The sequence below is a fragment of the Orycteropus afer genome, unplaced genomic scaffold (genome assembly GCF_000298275.1).
Source record: "Orycteropus afer afer isolate SDZICR_OR568_19922 unplaced genomic scaffold, OryAfe1.0 scaffold00080, whole genome shotgun sequence".
NCBI classification, from domain to species: Eukaryota; Metazoa; Chordata; class Mammalia; order Tubulidentata; family Orycteropodidae; genus Orycteropus; species Orycteropus afer.
In genome coordinates this window covers 9949293-9975210 of record NW_006921667.1, presented here as the reverse complement: position 1 = coordinate 9975210, position 25918 = coordinate 9949293, and the positions used below count along the sequence as shown (strand labels likewise).

Sequence of the window (25918 nt, the reverse complement as noted above, 5' to 3'; positions counted from 1 at the left end):
ATGAGTCAGCTCCAACCTACAGCAGTGTTTGGTTTTTGTTTGTTTATTTTGGTACTCTATGTCCACAGTGGTCCTCTCAAAAACCCTTCACTTGGCTAGGGTTGGGTGATGCAATCCCTCCACCTTGGTTCTCTCTCTTCCTGAAAATGCCTTTCTAAAACTCCCTCTTCAGCCCTTTCTAAACTTCTCCTGCTCAGCTGAAGATGGCTAAAGGTTGATAACCACAGGAGTGATGCTGAGAAGTATCTGGCATGCACAGAGAGAATACAGAGGTTTTGTCCTCAGCTGTTGTCCAAGCCAACAGAAAATGTTCTGTTCCATGAAGTGAAACCCTGTATCAGTCAGGGTCCTGGCAGGAAATAAAAGGCAGATTCAACTGGTTTGTTGTCCCCTCACCCTCAAGAGAATTCAATGAAGAGACTATTTACTCGTGTGGACTTGAAGGAAACCAACTAGGGTGCTGAGGCACCTGAGACTAACAACAGAAGGAGCCATTACCATCTTAAACCTGAAGGGTTAAGGGAAGGTAATAGTGTTACCAGAGCTAGCGATGGGGTTACAGCAAGAAGTGTAGTAAGGGAGGGGGCAGAGGGACACAACCATTGCAAAAACCACAGGGCTGAGGCAGGATGGGGCCAAGGGAAGTAAAACTCTTATTCTTTCTCTTCTCCCAGCCTCTGACCTGCTGCCTGTGCCTCCTATTGGCCAAATCCAACTGGAAACCAGGCACCCTCTACACAAGGCAGCCTCCTAGGCACAGATCAGGGTAGAGAAGGTAAACAGTGGACCAGGGAAGGCTGAGATGAACCAGCACATACCTGAGACAGGGATGTGCATCATTCTGGACTTGAGCAAGGCCCTAAAACAAAAGGTGTGTGTTTCCTTTGTAAGGCTTTTGAGATGTCTTATCACATTGACACCTGGACACCAGTAGTCATGTGAAGATGCACTTAACCATCTGAATTTCACAGTATCATGGCATAAATAATGCAAAGACACTATAGATATGTGTGGGTGTCATTTTGGGTGTTCTGTATCCTTTTTCCAATTAGATACAGTGGGGGTGTGGTGAGTGCTATAACCAGGGGTCTCTCCCTCCCTGAATCAGTCAGGTTCCTGTCAGGAAACAGGTAACATTCTGACTAGAACAATTTGAGTAACATTTAATAGAAGGACTACACCCACGCCTCACTTGTCAATATGGTTGTTTCACAGATCAGATTGTTATATGAAAACTGGTATTATGCAAAAATGGAAGACAAGTACATCATTACATATCTGCCAAACCACTAAGAATCATGGCCCAGCCAAGTTGACATATAACCTTAACCACCACAGCCAGCGTTACTCTCACGCCATACCTTGGTGATCATTACTGACAGACATACACTGTTAATGTACAAAATAGATTTTTTTACTATTGTTGTAAATGCAAAATGTCACATAATGAGTTAGCTGTTAAGTAAGTGTCTTTACAAAGTGATGAGTTGGGGATGGTGCTGTCTCCAGGCATTATACTAGAGTTGTTACCAGAAGGAGCCAGAGGAGGAAGCAGTTACACAAACTGCTTTTGTGTGGAAGGGTCACCTATAGGATGTGAGCCTTCTGGTGGAGGAGTAGGCCAGCCTGCAGGATTCAACAAGAAGGGGAATAAACATCCTGACTTCACTCTCCTTCCATCTTCTTTCCTGCATGGGCTCCTCACTGGCTGAATCCAATTAGAAGTCATCGGGCAAGGAAGCCCATAAATGGGGCCCAAATGGGTAAGCCTCCTGCTCCATAGAGCAATGCAGAAAAAAGTTGAGGGGAGAGGCAAATAAAAGATGCCCAGCACATTCCTCTTGCCAACAAAACCAGTTGCCATCAAGTCCGTTTAGACTCATGGTGATTCCATGTATCAGAGGAGAACTGTGGCCCATATGGTTCTCATATAGTTTTTCAGAAGTAGATCACCAGGCCTTTCTTCTAAGGTGGACTCAAAATGCCAAGCTTTCACTTAGCAGCCAAGCACATTAAATATTTCCACCACCCAGGGACTCCTTCCCCTGCCAAAAGGGTGGGAAAAATGACCTAAGCAAAATGTTCTTTCCCTGGAACTTAAATCTTGAACAGATAGAGGCATGGGCATGTCCATCTGAGCATCCTCTGGCCAGACTGTCCCTAATATAAGACTACCAGTGAGAGCCTGCTTCCCAGCCTCAGCTCCTGCCTCTTCCCTATCCAATCAATTCTGCAGCACGCAGCAGTTCTCAGAATCCCCTGAAGTCTTCCAACAAAGTCAGCCAGAGTCACGGCCTATTGCTGGTAATAAAAGGACACAGATATAAACATCTTCCTGCACAATAGTCAGGGCTCTTCATCAAAAAGATTGTAAATAGAGAGACCCCTGGTTATAGCACTAATGGGTATAGCAAACTAGTCACCATGAGGACTGAGAACCAAGCCAACGTCAGTATCGCTCAGGGCTGGTCTACTAAGGCCACACTGCTGGCCCTGCCCATGGCTACAGACTGCTTACAAGCAACCACTGAGCTTACAACATTCCCACCAATGAGCCAAAGACCCCAGAGCCTAGATACTAGTGGTACCACATCTCACTGCACCCACCCACCCATGAATGGATTCCCTGTGTAGGAATTCTCAAATCACTGGCTCCTGATACCTAGCACAATGCATCTGACTGGCTAAAATAAGATTATGTCTTTCAACCCAAGTGCATGGAAGCCTGGGAGAATGAGCAGCAGCATTCCAGTTAGAAGGAAACCCCCCCAAAGAAGGGAAAGTTTCCCACACAGGACAGCCAACACAATGTTTACTAAGTAATACCTGTAAATAACATATGTTGCCCTTACAATATGCTTCATATAGTATATTCAAAGAGGAATTATTTACTGCTGGAATGGATCACATTTCTTTCCCAAAAGAGTTAAACTAATTCCCAAACACATGCAGAAAAAATGCCTGAAAATACCCACACATACTAACTTTTAAGAAATTAATTTAATAGGTAAGATATGGCTTTGATTGGCTTTGTTGTTTATTAGCAACAAATCTGTCCTGGAAGAAGTGCAGCAAGAATGTTCCTCAGAAGAGAGAACAGCCAGACTTCATTTCACCTACTTTGGTCATGTTGTCAGAAGGGACCATTCTCTGGAGAAGGATGACATGAGGTAAAGTGGAGGGTCAACAAAAGAGGGGAAGGCCTTCAATGAGATGGACTGACACAGTGGCTACCACGATGGGCTCAGGTATAGTAGGGATCATGAGCCTGGCACAGGACCAGGCAGTGTTTAGTTCTATTGTACATACGGTTGCTATGAGTCAGAAACAACATGATGGCACATAACAATAACAACGTTTATTAGTTATTTCTTCTCCGGAAGTCTTTGGTACCTTTTACTATTTGTTCTGACCACTGATTCTTCATTATTTTCCTTTTTCTAGCCTTGTGCTAAAATTAATTGGTATTGGCCAAAAGGAGAAATGTAATAGGATTAGATTCAGCAGCATACAACATGAACAAGAACAGCAGAAGCTTAAACTAGGTATGTTTCTTTCCAGAGAAATTTCTTTCTCTTGCACATAAAAGAACCATCAGCGGGTAAGGTGATGGAGCTCCACAAAGTCATAGGGACCCAGCTCTTGTGTCTACCCCTCCCAACTTCTATGAAGCCTTTCTTCTTACTATTCAAGGTGTTGGCTAGAACTGCAGAAGCACAACAGGGGGCAAGATGAAGACGACTGGCCACCTACTGTCACACTTCTGCTTGTATCATATTGGATAAACTTCAGCCATGTAACCTCACCTAGCTATAAGGGAGGTACTAAGCCCTGCTAAAAACCAGGATCCCAGTTTCACTATTCAGGAATAAGGTGAGGATGGGTACTGAGAAGCAGTTAACTGTCTCTTTTCTAGGCAAGGATATCATGTTGAAGGTCACCAGAACCCCCAGAAAGGATATAACTATGAACAGTGACAGCTCTTAACAACTGCAGAACCAAATAAAAACAATGACTAGGGTTCTTTCAAGGAGCTTATGGACTTAGGAGTGGGGCAAGAGGGCTTAAGCCAAAGTTCCTTTCTAATTTTGTGCCTGAGTATTGGGAGCTCTGGTGGTGTAGTGCCTAAGACATTTGACTGCTAACCAGAAGGCTAGTGGTTCAAACCCACCAATAACTCCTTGGAAGGAAGGTTGGGCTATCTACTTCTGTACTGATACTGCCTCGGAAACCCAAGGAGGGGTCGCTATGAGTTGGATCCAACTCAACGGAAGTGAGTTTGGCTTTTTGGTAAGTTGGAGTACTTAATTTGTTCTTCCATTCAATTAACATCCTTTCCTAATACAAACTACCCTTGCAACAATCATCCAAAGCCACTCCTTAAAGGCAGATATATTCCAAGCAGCTAGTACAACATATATAGATAGCACTTAGTAGGTGACAATGGTGGGTCAGTGGTAGAATTCTCAGCTTCCATGCAGGTTTCATTCCCATCCAATGAACCTCATGTGCAGCTCCATCTGTCAGTGGAGGCTTGCCTGTTGCTTGATGCTGAACAGGCTTCAGCAGCTGCCAAACTAAGATGGACTAGGAAGAAAGACCTGGCAATTGACTTCTGAAAATTAGTTAATAAAAACCCACTGGATCACAAGGGCCTGATCTGCTACTGATCATGAAGACAGTGGAGGACTCAGCAGTATTTCAATCTGTTGAGCATGGGATCATCATGAGTAAGGGTCAACATGACAGCAGCCAACAGATACTCAAAAGATATGTGTTCAGTGAATCCATGTGTTTACTGTAACACACTCAGTCAAGGTTCTGTGGTGGGTGCTGAGCATGCAGAAATGAGAGGTCCAGACCCTACCCACTGGCACCCAGTCATGTAGAAAAAACAGACAAGCACACACGGGTACGTAGGTAAAGGCATGGAGATTTAAGTGACAAAAAGTCTAGGAGGCTAAATTATAGTTCATGAGCCAAAGAGTAAGAAATTCTGGCCAGGACCAGACTTGAAATTCCTCTCAAGTCCAAGGTGAGAAACTTAGTCTCAGACACTGAAAGGTTAGAACAGGGGGTGGCATTCTCAGAAACAGCCATCTAGAAATATCCTTCTGAGGGATAATGGACAGAGGGGAGAGACTGTCAGAGAGAATCATGAAAAGGCCTCAACAGTAAGCAAACGGGAGACAGAGATCAAATCGAGGGGCATCAAGCAGTGGCTGGGGGCAGAGGTAACAAAACCTGGGGATGCAGGCTGGATGGCGGGTTTCAGAGCTGAGGAAATGGAAAACTGCTTGAGAGGGGCCCAGGGAGGACCTGAGGGGGAGTACGGCTGGGTTGGGGTGGGGGGCAAAGTGAAGGGTGTGGAAGGAGGGGTGAGGAGAAACAAAAGAGGCCCTGTGCTAGGGGGAAGGGGAGAGAGCAAGGAGCCAGTGATAGATGCCAGGGAACTCTGTGGGAGGGGAAAGGAGGGGCTGCTGGGGCCGGAGGAAAGGGGCCAGAAGAGAGCTTGAGCAGACAGAGAGCTGGACTCCCAAAGGCTTGTGCTCATGGCTCAGCTATGTCTCCGCCCCACCAGGAGACTGCCTGGTTCCTGCTGCCTCCCTCATGGCCCAGCCAAGTCCCATCAGGAGCTCTGAAGCTCCCCACCATCCAGCGGCCCCCCCTCCCAGAACTCAGGCGCACCCCTATTACCCCTCAGCCTCTGCACCAAATGGCTAATGAAACATAGGTTACAGGAGGTGAGGAAATAAGCAGACATGTGGGAGGAGGGGGCATCAGGAAGCAGAAGCCAGGCTGAGGCCAGCTGGGAAGGGCCACAGGTCAGAGGGGGTGGGGTGGGAGGTGGGGTTGGGGGTTGGTGACCAGGGATCCAGGGCACCAAGCCAACAGGGAGTGAACTGTCTGCTGAGCTCTGCCTCTGACAGGCCTAATGAGACACAGGTGGTCCCCTGGCCCTGTCCCCACTCAAGAGTGTAAGCTGATGCCAGTTCAGTGTCGGAGGAGGGGGAGAGGGGCTCTGCAGCCACAGGGCGGGGTTGGGGAGGCTGGCCAGGACCCAGCACATAACTCTGGGCCGCTGCAGTCTGGGCTGCAGACACCCAGCCGCCCTGCAGTGAACAGACAAGATGACGGTAAGGGGCCCAGGGTGGGGCTCCCATGGCACAGGGACAGAGCCCACTCAAGGGGGAGAGTACCCTTGATCAAGAGGGGACTATGAAGAGCCAGGGGATCCCTTATTCCAAGAAGGATGCGTATTTTGAAGGTGCTGAGCCTGTCCAAGAGTTACTTGGCAGAAGGAACGGGGTTGAAGGCCAGGCAGAGAGGTTCCAGCAGGGTGGGATGTGTGCTGGGGTAAACACAAGAAAAGCAGGGGTCTCAGGTTTGAGGGCTACAGTGACCATGCCTTTCCCCCGCAGGCCCTCCTGGCCCTGCCGCTGCTGCTTCTCCTCTCCACCACTCACTGTGTTCCCCAAGCCTCCGGGATCCGGGGAGATGGTAAGTAGCCCCCATGTTCTCAAATGCAGCATACAAGCAGGCTGGGCAAAGAGGGCTGCTCCAAGCCACCATTCCTGGGGTCAGGCCTCAGAGTTGAACCCCAGCACCCCAGGACTCCAGTCCCTCCTCTATAAAATAGGGCAAGTGGATGGAGAGATCTTTAAGGGTCCCTGACTTCTTGCGATTTCTTGTAACAGAGTACCCCACCCCAGGGAACTGAGGCAGACTGCTAGGTGCTGAATGGTCTGTAATACCCTAGTCCCTCTCCCCTCACTATCCCCATTGCACACGCACCACCCCACCCCTCCACCCCATGCCAGCTCTGGAGAAGTCCTGCCTTCAGCAGCCCCTGGACTGTGATGACATCTATGCCCAGGGCTACCAAGCAGATGGTGTGTACCTCATCTACCCCTCTGGCCCCAGTGTGCCCGTGCCTGTCTTCTGTGACATGACCACCGAGGGTGGAAAGTGGACGGTAAGTTGGGGGTTTGAGCTCATACAACTGGTTCAAACAAACCTTGTATTAACCCCAGCTGTGTGGGAGCTCTGGCGGCATAGAGCCTAAGGCATTTGACTCCTAACCAGAAGGCTGGCGGTGCAAACCCACCAGCCACTCCTCAGAAGGAAGGCTGGGCAATCTACTTCTGTAGTGACACCACCTTGGAAACCCAAAGAGGGTTCCCTATGAGTTGCCATCCAACTCAATGGCAGTGAGTTTGGTTTTTTGTTTTTTTGTGTGTGTGGCCCTGAACTTCCCCTTTGAGTCTCAGCCTCTTCATCTGTAAACTGGAGATAATAGTTTGTGAGCAGCCAGCAGAAACTGAATGCTGAAGGTGGGTTAATGCATTGAGTCCTTAGAGTAAACCTGGCAAGGAGGCCCAGAGAGGTGAAGTAACTTGCCCAAAGCCACACAACCAGTACCAGAACTCACTCAGGCATCTGAACTCTGGAATGCATCCTCTAAACCCCTTCCCTGCTTGCCTCTCATGAGAAAAGAATCCAACTGGGTGCCCAGCACTCAGTAGCTGCTCTACAGTGGTCCAATGTTCTAGATATCTGATTCCGTCTTTTAAGCTTTAATGCTTCAGCATTACAGGGTTGAGGGCCAGGGCAGGGTAAAGCCCCTGACCACTAGACCCACCATTGGTCCAGTCCCTAGTCCTCTCTGCTCTAGGTTTTCCAGAAGCGATTCAATGGTTCAGTGAGTTTCTTTCGGGGCTGGAATGACTACAAACTGGGCTTTGGACGTGCAGATGGAGAGTACTGGCTAGGTAAGCCAGAGACAAGCCACTGGTGAGGGGCAGGGGGTGGGGAGGGGGAGGCTGCCCAGACCCAGGTCCTTGCTGACCAACTGCCATTTCTTTCCCCCAGGACTGCAGAACCTCCACCTCCTGACGCTGAAGCAGAAGTACGAGCTGCGTGTGGACTTGGAGGACTTTGAGAACAACACAGCGTTTGCCAAGTACATCGACTTCTCCATCTCCCCCAACGCAGTCAGTGCTGAGGAGGATGGCTACACTCTCTATGTGGCAGGCTTTGAGGACGGCGGGGCAGGTATTGCCCTCCTGTCAGCCTAAGGAGGAATCAGGGGTTGCAGGAAGGCAGGGGCTGACACTGCCCAGTTGGATCCATGACCCCTTTTTGGCCCCCTTTGCCCACCCTGGGCTTGGAAGGGCCACAGCTGACTCCCGACCAGCTTAGCCTCAACCCTGGGGGGAAGTATGTCTGGCTTTGCTCCAGTGGACCCACTGTGAAGAGCAGCTGTTTCTCTTCACTACAGAAGCAAATCTACCCAACATCTGGCTTGGGGAGGTGCCCCCATCCCACCAGGCTGCCATGTGATGCCTTCATCAATGTCACACATTACTGCTGTCATCTCTCTCCCTGCCAGCTCAGGGCTCAGCTTCCCACCTCAGCAGCCCCATCCTTCCTTCCCACTGCAGGCGACTCCCTGTCCTACCACAGTGGCCAGAAGTTCTCTACCTTCGACCGAGACCAGGACCTCTTTGTGCAGAACTGTGCAGCCCTTTCCTCCGGGGCCTTCTGGTTCCGCAGCTGCCACTTTGCCAACCTCAATGGTTTCTACCTGGGTGGCTCCCACCTTTCCTACGCCAATGGCATCAACTGGGCCCAGTGGAAGGGCTTCTACTACTCCCTCAAGCGCACTGAGATGAAAATCCGCCGGGCCTGAGGGCTGGGCTCCCAAAGACCCCCATCTCCCCCTCTACCACCCCAGAGCCCCTGCCATGTTGATTACTCTGCCCCTAGCACCAAATTCATATAGGACCTTGTGGCCCTCTGCTACAATTGACCCCTTCCCACACTCAGGGCATCTGGCTCCAAGCCAAGCCTCTGCTCCTCTACCTTGAGTCCATAAACCAGCAGTTTCCCAGGCCTTTTCTAAGGCCCAGTCACCCCAACCTAGACCTGGCTGGGCTCCACCAAACTTGTAGCTGCCTTTGCCCTTCTCAACTCTTCTAGCTAAGCACCAGAAGTCACTCTCCAGGCTGCAAGCATTTGTGTTCACCTTCAGCCAGCTTCCTGACTGCAGATTCCTCCACCTGAGCCACTGGATACCAGACTGAGCTGGCACAGTCAGACCAGTGCCCATGGTATGTGCCAGGCCACCTATGCGTGGCCACTGCTGCCACACCCAAGACTCCCTCTGGCTATTCTGAGATCTCCAGCCTCTGGTCTCCCTTCTACAACCTATCCTCCTATGGTGAGCACTATGGTTGCCAAACCCCTTATCACTATCATACTTAGCTTCCCCCACCTACCTGTCCCAGCCCCTAAAGCTCAATGCCAAAACTGTATTTCACCACAGCTACTGCATGCTACCCTGAAACAGCCACCAGTTACGAAGGTATAAATACATGGTACCATGCCCCAGTCCAGGCCCAGATTTGCCAATGCAAGGGAACAGAGACAATCTCTGTGGGTATGGGCGTGGACAGACTCAATAAACCTGCAGGACCTGAATAAACTGGCTTTGGCTATCATGCTCTCAAATGCATTTGCTTGTAGAGACCTGGCTTCCCTACTGATCATATCCTGCCCCCAACCCCATAAATCTACAATCAGATGTTGAAGGATCCTTATATTTCATAAGCCTTGTTTTGATGACAAAAAGATAGTGTAAAAGTAAAAACGATAATAAAATACAATACTGAAAAGATCACTCAGGGCAGTAGGAGTCCCCCGATCCTGCCATGGCTCGGTGGTGGCTCAGTGGCTGCTTAAGGCTGCAGTGTGAGTCTGAGATGAATCTGCAGAATCCAGGCCAAGCCTCACCTGCTGGCCCAGGGCTCCAGCACTTGGAAAATGCTTCCGTGGGTCCATTCCAGCAAGGCACAGGCTGGGGGCCTCAGGGCTCCTGGAGGTCAGATAGGTCAGCCAGCAGCATTGGGGAGTCCATCTGTATCTCACGCTGCAGTGACTCGATGTCAGCAGGGTTCATGCCATGACCCTCCAGCCAGTCAGCAAGCAGGGAAGCTGACAAAGAGGCTGAGTCCGCCTGGCTGCATGGCAAGGGGCAGGAAGGGAGCTGTCATCCTAGGCTGGCACTGTACCCATTCCATGGGGGAGTGCCTCCTGTACCAGGGTCCCCTCCCCATAACCCCTTCCAGGAACTCAGTGTAGACATCTCTGCCCTTACCCATCCTGGGGTCCATCAGCCATGCCGATATCGAAAGATTGGTTCAAGAACTCCTCCAGGTCAAAACCAACACCATAGCCAGCCCCACTTCCTTTTGGAGTGCCTGAGAACACAGGGGGCAGGGGGTCTTCCACCTGCAGGGAATGAGGATGAGATTACAATTCTGATGTCACAAAAGCAGATTGCAGGTGCACCTGAGAAGCCCAGGAATGAGAATACCAGTGTCATGAGGAAATGGGGCTTGCTGGGTGCCCACTTCTAGGCACAGCACTTTCCCAGCAGTGGCTTACTTACAACACCTCACACACAGGCACCATGCTCCCTCTACAAACAAGGGGACAAGGTTGGAGTGACAGAGCCCTCCTGCCTCATAATTTTTATGAAACAAGGACATGCCAAAGCCTCTCCCTTCCACCTGCCCCCACCAAAACCAAACATCAATCCACTGCCATCGAGTTGATTCCGACTTATAGAGACCCTTACTGGATTTCTTAGGTTATAAATCTATACAGAAGGAAATTGCCTCATGTTCCTCCCAACAAGTGACTGGTGGGTTTAAACTGCTGACCTTCTGATTAGCAGCCAAATGCCTTACCCATTACACCACCAGCCCCCACAGAATAGAACCTATTTTCCCTGGGCCCAACACCTGTGCCTCTCCTCCCACCTGTGACTTGGACAGCTGCTGGGTCACCAGGTTGACATCAGGTGACTCTGAGGTGGAGAGTTGAGGGGCACCCCCAGGATCTGGAGGGGGTGGGCCAGATGGGAAGTAAGGTACAACTCCCAGGGTGCTGGGGCCAGGCAGCCCAGGGGGTGGCACAAGTGGCTGGGGGACGAGAAGGCTGGAGGTGGTCTGGAGCGGAGGAGGGCCAGGGATGGGCCCAGGGCTGGCTGGGTGAGGAGCAGGGTCAGGGGGTGGACAGGCAGGTTGGGGTGCAGGACCAGGGGCAGAGCCTGTAGGCTGAGGTGGAGGACAAGTGGATTGGGATACAGGCCCAGGGGGAGGACTGGTGGGCTGGGCTGGGGGAAGTGCTGGTGCTGGTGGCCGAGCCATGCGAGTCCAACGCTCTAGCAGGCTGCGGTCATTGTCACTGAGCACAAGCCCAGCCAGAGGGTCAGTGGAGGGAACCCCAGCGGCCCCAGCCCCCCGCTCCTTTCGCTCCCGCTCCTGCCGTCGCTTCTCTCGCTCCTTAGCACGCTCCTGCCGCCGCCGCCTCTTCTCTTCTCGTTCCCGCTGCCGCTCCTGGGCTGTCACTGGCTTTCGAGGCTCAGGGGCCTCCAGAGGGGCACTGGGGCCATCTGTGGGGAAGTCAGATGGGGAACATAAGAGCAAGGAGCCTAGCCTAAGCCTGGAGTCTCACTCCCACCCCACTCCCAGGCCAACCACTCCATCCATAAGACACCTTTGAGCCGGTTCCGCAGGGATTTCAAGAGAGCAGCTTTCAGAGCTGCCTTGGTGTTGTCTGAGATGGCACCTTCTCTCTTTGGAGGGGCCAGCTCACCAGCAGGCAGAGGTGGCGGGGCAGTCAGATCAATGGTGTCAGGTGCAGGGCCAGGACACGGTGGTGGGGCTGGTGGGGGTGACTCCATGGCACAGTCCCCACCAGGTGCCCAGGGACTGGGCATCTCAACATCTGGACAGCCAGGCTTACTGGCTACAGGCTGCAAAGAAGGCTGGAAGCGGATCTGCTGGCGGATACCCTCACGCCGGGCATGGAAGTCCTCAATCTCAGCCACAATGGCCTCCTTAATGCGCTCTCGGGTAAGGGCTTCACGGTCAAAGGCAAAGTCAAAGGGTGGGGCACAGTCAGGCTCATCATCAGGGTCATGGTACTTGGCCAGGAAAGGGTGGCGCAAGGCAGCAGCTGCTGAGATACGGGAGCCAGGTTCAAAACGCAACATGCGGCCCAGCAATGAGAGGGCCTGGCGGTCAGCACCTGGGTACACTGTCTCCCAGGGCACAGGCTGGCGTGGTGGCAAACTCTGAATATAAGCCCGTACCCTCTCGGCTCCCACAGCCTGAATCACAGCTGGTGATGGGGTACCCAACACCATCATGATCAGCTGTAGCTGGTGAACATAGTTTTTACCTGGAAAAAGCTGGCGCCGGGCCAGCATCTCACCAAAGATGCAGCCCACAGACCACAGGTCAATAGCCTGTGTGTACTCATGCAATGACAGCATGAGTTCAGGGGCCCGGTACCAGCGTGTGGCCACATACTCAGTCATGAAGTACTGGTGTTCAGCAGGTGAGGTACACAGGCCACGGGCCATGCCAAAGTCCCCGATCTTGAGTTCACAGTTCTCATTCACTAACAAGTTCGAGGGTTTGAGATCACGGTGGATTACTTGAGCCGAGTGCATGTACTTCAGGCCTCGAAGCAGCTGGTACAGGAAATAGCGCACGTGCTCCAGTGTGAGTGGCTGTGAAGAGTGGATGATCTGATGCAGGTCACTCTCCATCAAGTCCAGGACCACATAGCTGTAAGAGATGGAGAGAAGGATGGGTGGCCCTCCCACCTTCCAGTGACCCGCCCCAGCCTCAATGCTTTAATCTGACTCCAAACACGTAATTTACCCCTGCCCCACAGAAACCCACAGCATGGTATGGAAGACAAGCACAGGTTCTAGTTTCTCTACAACTTTGCCTTAACCTTGGTTAAATCACTTTGTTTCTCTGGACTTAGTTTCCTATCAGATAAAGATAGATTATGACTAAATAGTGCTGACCAATAGGTTTAGTCTGGTGTCTCCATTATTTGGTAATGGCTGCTTGAAGAACTATGATGAAAACGGAGGGGAAGTCAAGTCCAAATTCTGCAGCAAAGTATTCTGTGATTGATTAGTGATGTCTGCTATGCATAATTAGCAGTGGTAGGATGAATGTCATTTATCTGCTACCCTTGACCAAGTATACTAAGTTTCTATAACGTTGTAAAGTTTATACTCTTCTTAAGGAATAATAATTGCTTTAGAAACTCCATAAAGGAGCATTTGTCCTGGTATCACAGCAATTTTCTCAGCCTGCCTTTACATTTCAGCTGCCCTTTCAGAACTTCAGCAACATGGTACCAGCCTTCAGAAAAGGTCCCAACTCTGCCTCCCTCTCCCAGCCCTGCTCCTTACACAGACTTGAACTCTCCATAGGGCACCATGGGCCTCAGGATGTCCTTGATGGCAATGATATTGTCATGTTTGAAGTGTTTGAGGATCTTCAGCTCTCTCAGTGTTCGTTTGGCATTGGTCACCACATCAAAAGCATTAGGGATCTTCTTGATGGCCACTTGCTGGCCTGAGAGCAGGGAAAAGGCAAGTAAACATCAGAGGATGAGGGTACAAATTAACAACAGCTACCACGTACTGAGTACCTGTACATACTGCATTCCAAGCCCTATGCTAGCAATTTTGGAAACGCTAATAAATTCAACCTTCACAACTTCTTTATGAGGCAGGATGCACAGCTAGTTAGTGCTAGCATTAAAACCAAACTCACTGCCATCAAGTTGATTCAACTCAGAACCCCTCCTTGGGTTTCCGAGGCAGTATCTCTATGGAAGTAGATTGCCCAATCTTCCTTCCAAGGAGCAGCTGGTGGGTTTGAACCACTAGCCTTCTGGTTAGCAGTCAATGCCTTAAGCACTACACCACCAGAGTGCATTAGCATTAAGACACCAGCATTTTTTTATTGTTGTTGTTATGTGCCGTTGAGTCCAAACCGACTCATAGCAACCCCTCGTTGGGTTTCCAAGGCGGTATCACTACAGAAGTAGATTGCCCAATCTTCCTTCCGAGAAGTGGCTGGTGGGTTTGAACCGCCAGCCTTCTGGTTAGCAGTCAAATGCCTTAGGCACTATGCTACCAGAGCTCCGTTAACATTAAGACACTAGCATTAAGACGTTAAATACTTGTGCTCAATCTATCTCCCTACATTCTCTCTCCACCTCAGATTTCACTATCGTCTCACCACCATCTACCTGCCAGTCTCTAACTCCAGAATACATTTCTCTCTGGCTATATTCCAAAAAGCAGGCTGACAATGAAGGCAAAACCACCAGACCAGAGTTTCAGAGAACTGTGCCTAACATGAAGCCTGGCCCGCAGGCACTTAATCAATATTGAATTGAACCAGAATTCCAGCTTTCCTTCCTAGTTATGTGAACCTGAGCAGGGAATTCACTCTCTCTGGGATCCAGTAGCCGTTCCTGTGAGAGATTCATGGCACTCCCGTCCAGGGAAATCAAAAAGGTGGGATGAGAAGAGAAAGGAGAAGGGCTCTTTGCCTCGGGACCCGGCTCACCCGTGAGGCGGCGGCGAGCAGAGGACACTACCCCATAGGCCCCATTGCCTATGGTCTCGATGATCTCGTACTCCTCGCCCACGTCAAAGGTCACATCGAAGGAGCGGGCTTTTAGCAGTGCCAGGTTCTTGGCGGCCACCGAGGCTGCAGAGTTGGCGGATGTGGCCTTCACCTGCCCTGGGGGTTCCCCGGAGCCATCCTCGCCGTCTTCCTCCTTGAGGGGCTCTGCCATGGCGTCTGTGTGGAGTCGCAGATGAGGAGGGGGCCAATCCTCGGCCTCGGTTTCCTCTCTGCAGTCGAGGGCAGCAGGGGTATGAATTTTTAAGTTCCCTAAGCTAATGGGGCCGGGTAAGGTGCAAAAGAAGCGGCAGACACGTGGCAGGCACGCTGCATCTGCGAGGCAGTGCCCAGGGCTCAGGGTCAAGGGTTACTCGCAGGGTCATCAGTGGGGGAGGGGCCACCAGTCTCCGTCTGAGAAAAAAGGGGCGGGGCACTTGGGTTTCTCTCAGGTCTACACTCACCAAATGGAGTCTCGTTGTGACGCCGCCCAGGGCGTTTGGATGTTCCCGGGGCTCCCCGACCCCTCGCCCCCAGCAGAATCGCTCACTTGCTTATTCAAGGGTCTCCACAACCACCTCAGCGTCCCGCTCTGCCCTGCCAGTCCCCCGTCCCGCCCTCAAGACCAAGGCCCCTCCAGCCTCTAACCAATCGATGGGCGGCCTCTGCGAAGGGTCCTACCCCTTCTGGTTGCTGCGTCCAATCAGAAACTGCCTATCGATGAAGCCACGCCTCCTCGTTGCGCGTCCGCGTGTCGCAGTCCGGCGCGCCGACTGGAGACGCCCAGAGGCTGCTCAGCGCTGGAACTGTGCACTAATCGCAGGGCACCGCCCTCAAACGCGTACGCAAAGGCCTCCGTGGCCCCAGTGAATAGAAGACCGCGCCCCTGTACGTACGCATGCGCACGCCATCCTAATCAGTTGACCAATTAGCGGCGTTGATCAGCCGCGGAGCTGATGGCCCGCGGGAGGGACTAAGAAAGTGTGCGACTGCCACCTTGGCGACTAGCTCCCGAGATCCTCCACGTTTAAGCCCCTCTTTCCTTAAGGGCGCTCATCGCCAAGGCGATTGAAGTCCCCATTTTCTTGGTTCCAGATGCCGGCTCTGGGAATACATCCTTCCCGGAACAGGAGACAAGTCACTTCCAACCACAGAGATCCCGGTTCTCCGGGATTCTAGAGTATCTGGCCTCGAGCCGCCACTAACTTCCAGCGGCGGGGCCACTCGCATTTTCCGGAGCTCCTGACCTCAGAGCTCCATTGCTTGACCTCTGGGCATGTTTTCTGCACGCCTCTGCTCAGCGACTCTTGTTTGCAGCGGAGCCGAAGGAGGTCAGTGGGCCGGACTGTCTAGCCTCTGCCCCTCTGCAGATTCTGAGGCCCAGCTGAAGGCCAGAAACCATGAAGCCCACGTTAGAACCCAGGAACTTTGAGCCATCCTAGGGCCCGACTGTTCACGCATTCGTGTTCACGTAAAAAAAAATTGCCATCGAGTTGATTCTGACTCATAACCTCCCTAAAGGGCAACGAAAAAACCCATAGGGTTTCCAACATTATGTTTTTTACAGGACCTGACTGCCACATATTTCTCCCTCAGAGTACCTGGCGGATTAGAACCAGCAGTGTTTCAGTTAGCCGCCTAACATTAAACCACTGCCCCACTAAGATCCTCATGGTCTTGCAGCAAATATCACATACCATCCCCCAAAGAGTGCATATGTGCACCTCCTTTCATTTGGGAGCTCTGGTAGCCTAGTGCCTAAGGCATTTGACAGCTAAGCACAAGGCTGGTGGTTTTGAACCACTAGCCACTCCTCAGAAGGAATGGGAAACCCAAGGAGGGGTCACTTTGAGTCAAATTGATTCCATGGCAATGAGTTTGGGTTTGGGACATATCAAACACATGTTTTCAGTGGACAAGGAGGACAGCTGTCTGATCATCCTATCTGATCCAGGAATAAAACAAAAGTATCAGAAAAGACTAATAAATTATGTATCCTTTAAATACTTCTCTATAAATATTTCAGCTAGGCAGGGTATACATGGAGACAATTCAATACTCCCTAGCAAAACCTTCCTAATTCCCACTCAGTTTTCATCCACTTCAAGCTGCTTTGCCTCTGCCCCACTAGACTTTGACTCTGTTCTGGAAAATATCATCAATTCTCTAATTATAGTCAAATCTAATGGACTCTTCAATCCTTGCCTTATTGATCTCTGTTGCATATGACACAACTGACCAGTTCTTTAAGAAAAAAAAGTGTTGAATAAATAAAGCATTCACATACTTAAAAATCCAAATAATATAAAAGGTCTCAGGAAAAGCCTTGGTTCCACCCCCAGATGACACTTTTATTAGTTTCTTACTGGAAGTAAACACAAGCAAATACAAATACATATTTTTTACACAAAAGATATATACTTCCCTGAAGATCACTCCGTATCAGTAGCTCGAGAACTATCTCATTCTTTTTTCATAGCTGCTGCTTTTTGAGATCTAATTCACAAACCATAAAATTCACTCTTTTGAAGACACAAAGGTGCATGCGAGGTACAGAAAATAAAGATGAACCCTTTTGCACATACAGTACTGCGTTGTCAGTGATGGCAAACATTTATGGGTAGATAGATGGGTGGACAGGCTGAACTATTAGGTATGTCTATCCAGGCAGGAGTGTGCCCATGATCATGTGTAGGGTTGGCAGACAATGTTTGCGCAAGTGCTTTGTATGTTCTGTAAGAATTCCCAGATATATAGTAGAGCTGACAAGGGACAAGGTTGTCATCACTTCTTGGCCACAGCCAGCCACCCAGAGGGACTGAGTAGTTGGACCTGTGGGCTCAGGACCATAGTTGCAGGGAACATTGAGCTCAATTGGCATAACATACTACACAAAAACAATTTTCCACATCCCTCTGTGGTGAGTAGTGACTGGAATCTTAAGAGCTTGCAAGCAGCTATGTAGATGCAACAATGGGTCTCTCCTCATCCAGAACAAAGAAGAATGAAGAAAACCAAAGATGCATGGAAACAATTAGTCCAAGTGACTGGTACACCATGCAATCCTCAGCCTCTAGGACTATGAGACTAGAAGAACTAGATGGTGCCCAGCTACCACTGTCAACCACTTGGAGGGGGATCTATGTAGGAGATCCTGGATGGAGTAGGAGAACAATGTAGAACAAAATTCAAAATCATTAAAAAAAAGAAAAAAGAGGGACCACATTTGCTGATCTGATAGAGCCTGGTGGAACCACTGAGACTATGGCCCCTAGCTGCCCTTCAGGTCTGGAATTGAACCCACTCCTGTGACTTCCAGCCAAACAAAAGACAGGCATAAGAGCTGAACATTTACATTAGGTAGATACACTCCTTGGAGAGATCAATCATGGGAGACAAGAAGGGCTGTGTATGTACAGGGAGACAGCTCAGGGGGCAGGAGTGCATGGGAAGGAAGGACACAGGGAAGAGGTAACTATGGGGAGGAAGTAAGAGGGGAGCTGTTGCATTGTGGGAAATTGTAGTCAATGTCTTGAGACAAACTGTATGTGAGCTTCTGTAATGGAAAGTGAATTTGCTCTGTAAACTTTCACCCAAATCACAATAAAAATTCACTCTTTTGACATACACAATTCAATGGTTTTTAGTATGCTTACAGACTTGTGCAACCATCACTACTATCTAATTTCAGGACATTTTCATCACTCCAAAAAAGAAATCTGTACCTGTTGATATACAATCCCTATTTCTCTCTTCCCCAGCCCCTGACAGCCACTGATGTACTTTCTGCCTCTATGGATTTGCCTTGTTTTGAAAATTTCATGTAAATGTAATCATGTGATCTTTTTCATCTGATTTTTTTTCACTCAGCACGTTTTAAAAACTCATAAGTGTCATAGTGTATCAGGACTTAATTCCTTTTGTGGTTCAAAATATCCCATTGTATGTATATACCACATTATATTTATTCACTTATCAATTGATGGACATTTAGTTGTTTCCACTTTTTAGCTATTATAAATAGTGCTGCTGTAAACACATACAAGTTTTTGTGTGAACATAAGTTTTCAGTCCTCTTAGGTAGACACCTAGGAGTGGAATGACTGGGTCATAGGGTAAACTTTATGTTTAACTTTTGGAAGAGTGGTTGAGTTGTTTTCTACAGTAGCTCCACCACTTTAAAATTCCGCCAGAAGAGTATGAGGGTTCCAGCTTTTCCGCATCCTCACCAACAGTTACCTATCTTTATCATTTTACCACTTGTCTGTCAGTTTGTTGTACTGTTGTGGCTTGTGTGTTGCTGTAAGGCTGGAGGCTATGCCATCAGTATTTCAAATACTAGTAGGGTCACCCATGGTGGACAAGTTTCAACGGAGCTTCCAGACTAAAACAGACTTGGAAGAAGGAAGAGGCTATCCACTTCTCAAAGAATTGACCAGTGAAAACCTTATGAATAGCAGTGAAATACTGTCTGATATATTACTGGAAACCTTTATGAATAGCCCTGAAACATTGTCTGATATAGTGATGGAGTAAAGTTTTCGGGACCTCCATTTGCTGATGCAGCACAACTCAAGATGGGAAGAAACAGCTGCAAACATCCATTAATAATCGGAACATGGAATGTACAAATTATGAATCTAGGAAAATTGGAAGTTGTCAAAAATGAAAAGGAATTCATAAAGATTGATATCCTAGGCATTAGTGAGCTAAAGGTTTGAATATACTCAAAATACCACCAGGGAAGGGCAAGCTCCTCGAAGTACAGTTGACTTTAAAGACATGGATGGAGTAACACTCTCTAGGCCTCCATTTGCTGACATGGCATGAGTCAAAATGAGAAGAAACAGCTACAAACATCCATTAATAAACTGGAAAGTAAAATGCATGAAGTAAGAATCTAGGAAAATTGAAAGTTGTAAAAAATGAAATGGAGTGCATAAAGATTGATACCCTAAGCATTAGTGTATGAAATGGACTATCATGGGCCATTTTGAATCAGATAATCATATGGTCTACTGTGCTAAGAATAACAAATTGAAGAGGATTGGCATTCCATTCATCATGAAAAAGAACATTTCTAGATCTATCCTGAAGTACAATGCTGTCAGTGATAGGATAATACCCTATCACTCCAACAAGGAAGATGAGTTAATATGACCATCATTCAAATTTATGCACCAACCACACTATAGCCAAAGATAAAGAAACTGAAGAGTTTTACCAACTTCTGCAGTCTGAAATTGACCAAAAAATGCGATCAAAATGTATTAATAACTACTGGTGATTGGGATGTGAAAGTTGGAAATAAAGAAATATTGGTAGTTGGGAAATATGGCCTATTTGATTGAAATGATGCCAGAGACTGCATGATAGAATTTTGTGAGACCTTTGACTTATTCATTGCAAATACTTTTTTTCAACAGCACAAATGGTGACTATATATGTCACTAGATGAAATACACAAGAATCAAATAGACTACATCTGTGGGAAAAGATGATGGAGAAGTTTAATATTTAGTCAAACCAAGGGTAGGGGCTGACTATGGAACACATCATCAGTTGTTCATATGCAAGTTTAAGTTGAAACTGAAGAAAATTAAAACAAGTCCACATGAGCCGAAATATAACCTTAATTATATCCCACCTGAATTTAGAGATCATCTCAAGAATAGATTTGATGCACTGAACACCAATGACCAAAGACCAGACAAGCTGTGGAATGACATCAAGGACATCATATACAAAGAAAGCAAAAGGTCATCAAAAAGAAAGGGTGAAGGGATTTTAAAAATAAAGACAGAAAACCAGCTATTAGTTGATAGTTTTTGGAGTTAGGTTATGGGCACATGGAAGTTCATTGTACTAATCTTTGTTAGTTTGAAATATTTTATAATTTAAAAAATAGGAAAGGAAGAAAAAAACAAAATGAATGTCAGAAGAGACTCTGAAACTTGCTCTTGGACAGACAGTAGCTAAAGTGAATGAAAAGAGTGAGGAGGTAAAAGAGCTGAACAGATGATTTTGAAAGGCAGCTCAAGAAGACAAGTAAAATATTATAATGAAATGTGTAAAGATCTGGAGTCAGAAAATCAAAAGGGAAGAACACACTGGCATTTCTTAAGCTGAAAGAACTGAAGAAAAAAAAAAACAAGACTCAAGTTCCAATACTGAGGGATTCTATGAGCAAAATATTGAATGGTGGGTGCAGAATGCATCAAAAGAACATAGAAGGAATACACAGAGTCACTGTACCAAAAATAACTGGTTGACATTCAACCATTTCAGGAGGTAGCTTGTGATCAAGAACCAATTGCACTGAAGGAAGAGGTCCAAGCTGCACTGAAGAAATTGGTGAAAGGCAAGGCTCCAGGAAATTGATAGACTACCCATTGAGATATATCAACAATCAGATGAAGCACTGGAGGTGCTCATTTATGCCATGAAATTTGGAAGACAGCTGTCTGGCCAACCAACTGGTGGAGATCCATATTTGTGCCCATTCCAAAGAAAGGTAACCCAACAGAATGCAGAAATTATCGAACAATATCATTAATGTCATAAACAAGTACAATTTTGCTGAAGATAATTCAAAAATGGTTGCAGCAGTATATTGACAGGAAACTACCAGAAATTCAAGCCAGATCCCAAATAGGATGTGGAACAAGGGATATCCTTGCTGATGTCAGATGGATGTTGGGTGAAAGCAAAGAGTACCAGAAATATGTTTATCTGTGTCTTATTGACTGTGCAAAGGCATTTGTCTATATGGATCATAACAAATTATGGATAACATTGCAAAGAATGGGAATTCTAGAACACTGAATTTGCAAATGAGGAACCTGTACATAGAACAAGAGGCAGTCATTCAAACAGAACAAGGGGGATACTGCATTGTTTAAAATCAGGAAACGTGTGTTTCAAGGTTGTGTCCTTTCACCATATTTATTCAATGGGTATGCTGAGCAAATAATCCAATCACCTGAATTATATGAAGAAGAACACAGCATCAGGAATGGAGGAAGACTCGTTAATAACCTGCGATACACAGATGACACAAACTTGCTTGTCAAAAGGAGTAAGACTTGAACCATTTACTGATGAAGATCAAAGACTACAGCCTTCAGTATGGATTACAATCCAACATCAATAAAACAAAAATCATCACAATTGAACCGATAAGCAACACCATGACAAAGGGTGAAAAGATTGAAGTTCTCAAGGATTTCATTTTACTTGGATCTATAATCAACATCCATGGAGGCAGCAGATAAGAAACCAAACCATGTATTGCACTGGGAAAATCTGCTGCAAATGACCTCTTTAAAGTGTTAAGGACCAAAGATGTCACGTTGAACATTAAGGTGCACCTGACCCAAGCCATAGTATTTTCATTAACCTCATATGCACATGAGAGCTGGACAATGAATAAGGAAGACTGCAGAAGAATTGGCATATTTGAATGGTGGTGTTGGTGAAGAATATTGAATGTACCATGGACTTCTAGAAGAATGAACAAATCTGTCTCAGAGGAGGTACAGCTGTAATGCTCCTTAGAAGTTAAGATAGCAACACTTCATCTGTAGTACTTTGGTCATGTTAACAGGAGGGACCAGTCCCAAAGAAGGGCATCATGCTTAGTAAAGTAGTGGGTCAGAGAAAAAGGGGAAGACCCTCAACAAGATACTGATTGATACGGTGTCTCCAATGATGGGTTCAAGCATGGCAAGGATTGTGAGGGTGGTGCAGGACTGGGCAGTGTTTTGTTCTGTTGTGCATATGAGTCAGAACAACTTGATAGCATCTAACAATACCAACAGTGAGTCTGAAGTGATATCTCATTGTGGTTTTGACTTGGATTTCTCTCACAACTAATGAAGGAGCCCATGGCACAATGGTTAAGCGCTGGGTTGTTAAACAAAAGGTAGGGAATCCAAAAGGTTGGGACTTTGAATGCAGCTCTGTGGGAGATAAGGCAGTCTGCTTTCATACTGATTTCAGCCTAGGAAACACCATGGGCAGGGTCCATGTGAGTCCAAATCTACTAGATGGCACACAATAACAATGACTAATGGTGCTAAGCATCTTTTTATGTATTTATTGGCCATTTTATATTTTTAGAGAAATGTTGCAACACAGATGCAGGGGAAGCTTCCTCTGACCTCTGACTTCACAAGGGAGAAGGAGGATCCAAAGCAACATCAACAGGCCAAGGCTAGTTCCTGTGAGCCAGAGGCCAGACATCTCACCACCTTCTAAGCTGTTTTACTAACTCTGACAGCAACCATCCCTCCCATGGCACTCACTACTTCTCTGCTGGGTTCCATCATTGTAATGACCACACAGAATTCACAGACCACACAGAACTCATGATACTCATGATTATGGGGTTTATTAGGGAAGTAAAAGATTAGAATTCAGGTTCTGGAATGCATTCAGGATACAATTCTTCAATCAGGACAGCCTCTCCTCTGCCATGCCCACAGACACGCCTCTCTTTGGTCCTTGGCCTCTTGGCCTGGCCTCCACCCTGCTCGGGCAAATGTTACAAAGCTCTTTAACTCTGCTGGTAGTTGTGCGTAGGTGCACCTCACTCCACCAGACCAAAGGCACTTAACCTCCTGCCCAAAGGCACTCATCTTCCTTGTTCCATTGGCTGGCAAGCCCACCACTCTGTCTCATTCTATCAGTTCTGCTGCCGTCATCACTCTGCCATCTCTCTGATGTCTCAGCCCAGGGATCTCTCTGGTCCAAGGATGGGATCCACTCTTAGCTGCTCTCTGTCTTCATGGTAGTGAGTTCTCCCATTTCTGCCTCTGGAAGAAGCCTAGTGAGATGGCAAAACTGACCCATCCTCACATTAGGGCTCCATACAGCTTATTTGTGCAGTTCCACCCCACAAGGGTGCCATGTACCTTATTTACATTCTTAGTAAGCTATCCAATCCTCTTGGTGGGCCACAAGCATCTTACATTTACATATTCTCACCCAGTCATCTGGTAAGAGTTACAAAGGCCATGGCTAGAAGAGTCATACCAAGTATTCACTGTACCACAAATGTGTATTCAAATCCTTTCCTCACTTATAATTTGACTGTCTTTTTAATGTTGAGTTAGAAGAATCTTTATATATTCTGGATATAAGTTTCTTACCAGATACATAATTCACAAATATTTTCTCCCATTCTGTAGGCTGTATTTTCAGTTTCTTGATGGTATCCTTTGATGCACAGAAGTAAATTTGATTAAGTCCAATTTATGTATTTTCTTTTCTCATGCTTTCTGTGTCATACCTAAGAAACGACCTCATTGTTTTTTACTGATGCATACTATTCCCCCTTACAAATACAATTTACATGACCAACACCCTCTTGGTAGACGTTTAGATTAGTCCCAATGTGTTGCTATTGCAAATAATACTGCAATAAATTATCCTGAACACTATGTTCTGAGCATAAATACTCAGAAATGAGAGTGCCAAGTCAGGGTATTGCACTTTTAATTTTGATAGTGTCTTAGACTGGGTTCTCTAGATAAGCAAAACCATGTATATATATGGAGAGAGAGAGAGATACTTCAAGAAAATGGCTCTTGCAGTTGTGGTGGCTGCTGTATGCAAATATTCAACTCCCTTGACTCATTATATCCCCTACTTGGCTATTATGGACATTTGAGCTCACAATTCATGGCTTAGGCTAGAGAGAGCCTCTGAAGACTCTTGAGGAGGAGATTACCCTTCAGAGCTGTCTTCCTGAAAGGTATTTCTGGCAAATTACAGGAGATGTAGGTAAGGGGGTTAGACTAGAGGAAAGAAAGAATTATGATGAAGGGGGAGAGGAAGATGGTGTAGTACTAACAGGCTGCATGCCAGGTCCCTCTATTAGCAGAGATTTTGAGAAACTAGGTAAAGTAGATGCAAATAATGATAGTGGAGTTATGAGCAGCTCATGAGATGATAAAGTATTAGAGCCAGTGAAGGTGGCAAAAGGGAACAGGTTAAGCAACTGGGCGGGGGGAACCTCCCAGCAGGCATTGCCAAAGAGAAGTCAGAAATACAAAGGAGGTTGAGGAGGAGTAAGGAAAAAATCATGAAACCTACAGGCGTTAAAGACTCAAAATAGTCACACTGGGAGTATTTCAAGGTGATCTGGGGCCACAAGTGGGGACGAAGATCGTACTGGGAAACAGAACAGAACTGCCTTAGCTTAAGCTGCCACAGAGTCTGGAAGGGAGTGGGGGAGGGGAAGAGAAACTCTCTCCAAATAAACAGAACCCAAAATCAGACGCATGGCAGTGGGCTAGAGTCCAGCTCTTAGCTATCCTTTTTAGCACAGAGTGGAACTGGGGTCTGGGATTTGGTGACTTGTGGATCCACGCGGAGAAGGGCAGCCTTTTGTCCTTTGGGGCAGCTGGTGGGTTTGAACTATGCGAAGATCGGCAGATTACTCCAGACAGAGCCAGGAGCTGTGGCTGTCCTCTCTGCACTTGCATCACTGACTGAATTATCTTGCACTAAGCACAGAAAACAGCCTCTGGCATTCTTTCCTGGGGATCGCTTCTTCTACCCATCTCCTTTCTGTTGCGCGGGTGCTCCAGTGAGCAGATTCTGCCAGAGAGGCTAGTTCCCAGGGTTGCTGGCTGAACATAACTACAGGGACAACTCCTTAAATAACTTATCATCCCTTCATTTTTCTCCTATACTCTTGCCCAATTTTTCTTCCTTTATACCTAGCCACTTGCTGCACTGCTTCTCATTTTTGCCAAACCTTCATCCCTCCCACCAACCCACTTCTGTTTTCTCTTTTTCTTATATTCTTTTTTATTTTTCTCTGTTTCTTGCCATCTATTTTTGTTCTATCTTTACATCTCTTCTTCGCCTTGGCTTTTTTTTTTTTTTTTTTTTTTTTTGCCCCCTGCCTCATCCAATGGGAGGAACATATTAACCTTCCACTAGTCAGCCATAGCTGCTAAATTGACTACTTCACCCAACACACAAGTAACACCAATATCTTCTGCACCACAGGATAAATGACAGATGGTGACAACACCTGCTCATCCCAACACTAAATCCTCTTCATGATGAACAAAAACATGCACCCACTTCCCCACCAGTGATTCCACCAACACAGAGAAAGCTGGAGAGTGACCAAGTACAGCTGAGTTAACAACCAAAGAAGTACACCTGCTCCACACTTCCAGATATACCCAAAACCAAACTCACTGGCATCAAGTTGTTTCCAACTCATAGCAACCCCATTGGGTTTCCAAGGCTGTAATCTTTACAGAAGTGGATTGCTCCATCTTCCTTCCATGGAACAGCTGGTGGGTTTGAACCACTGACCTTCTGATTAGCAGTTAAGTGCCTTATCCACTATGCCACCGGAGCACCTTCTTCCAGATATA

The 25918-nt window shown here is 47.4% G+C and overlaps 2 protein-coding genes across 2 annotated transcripts; one reads left to right on the top strand and one right to left on the bottom strand.

The window, feature by feature from the left end:
• Positions 1-6131: 6131 nt before the first annotated feature.
• On the top strand, positions 6132-8692 carry MFAP4 (microfibril associated protein 4). The gene is made up of 6 exons (XM_007941482.2): positions 6132-6137; positions 6423-6501; positions 6822-6976; positions 7676-7772; positions 7873-8055; positions 8445-8692. Exons 1-6 carry the CDS (start codon positions 6132-6134, stop codon positions 8690-8692), a joined length of 768 nt encoding a protein of 255 aa, XP_007939673.1.
• A 1176-nt stretch (positions 8693-9868) lies between these two features.
• Positions 9869-14691, bottom strand: MAPK7 (mitogen-activated protein kinase 7). The gene is made up of 6 exons (XM_007941481.1): positions 14460-14691; positions 13289-13454; positions 11566-12644; positions 10827-11461; positions 10160-10293; positions 9869-10022 (listed from the first exon to the last, which is right to left on the bottom strand). Exons 1-6 carry the CDS (start codon positions 14689-14691, stop codon positions 9869-9871), a joined length of 2400 nt encoding a protein of 799 aa, XP_007939672.1.
• Between the last annotated feature and the right edge of the window lie 11227 nt (positions 14692-25918).

Excerpts from the sequence above, each read along its gene's own strand:
- MFAP4 (XM_007941482.2), top strand. Across the intron at positions 6,502-6,821 it reads CTCCGGGATCCGGGGAGATG|CTCTGGAGAAGTCCTGCCTT; the intron begins GTAAGTAGCCCC and ends ACCCCATGCCAG. Across the intron at positions 7,773-7,872 it reads AGATGGAGAGTACTGGCTAG|GACTGCAGAACCTCCACCTC; the intron begins GTAAGCCAGAGA and ends TCTTTCCCCCAG.
- MAPK7 (XM_007941481.1), bottom strand. The coding sequence starts at position 14,691 with ATGGCAGAGCCCCTCAAGGAGGAAGACGGCGAGGATGGCTCCGGGGAA. Across the intron at positions 12,645-13,288 it reads TATGGAGAGTTCAAGTCTGT|CTATGTGGTCCTGGACTTGA; the intron begins GTAAGGAGCAGG and ends CATCTCTTACAG. Across the intron at positions 10,294-10,826 it reads AGCAGCTGTCCAAGTCACAG|GTGGAAGACCCCCTGCCCCC; the intron begins GTGGGAGGAGAG and ends CATTCCCTGCAG.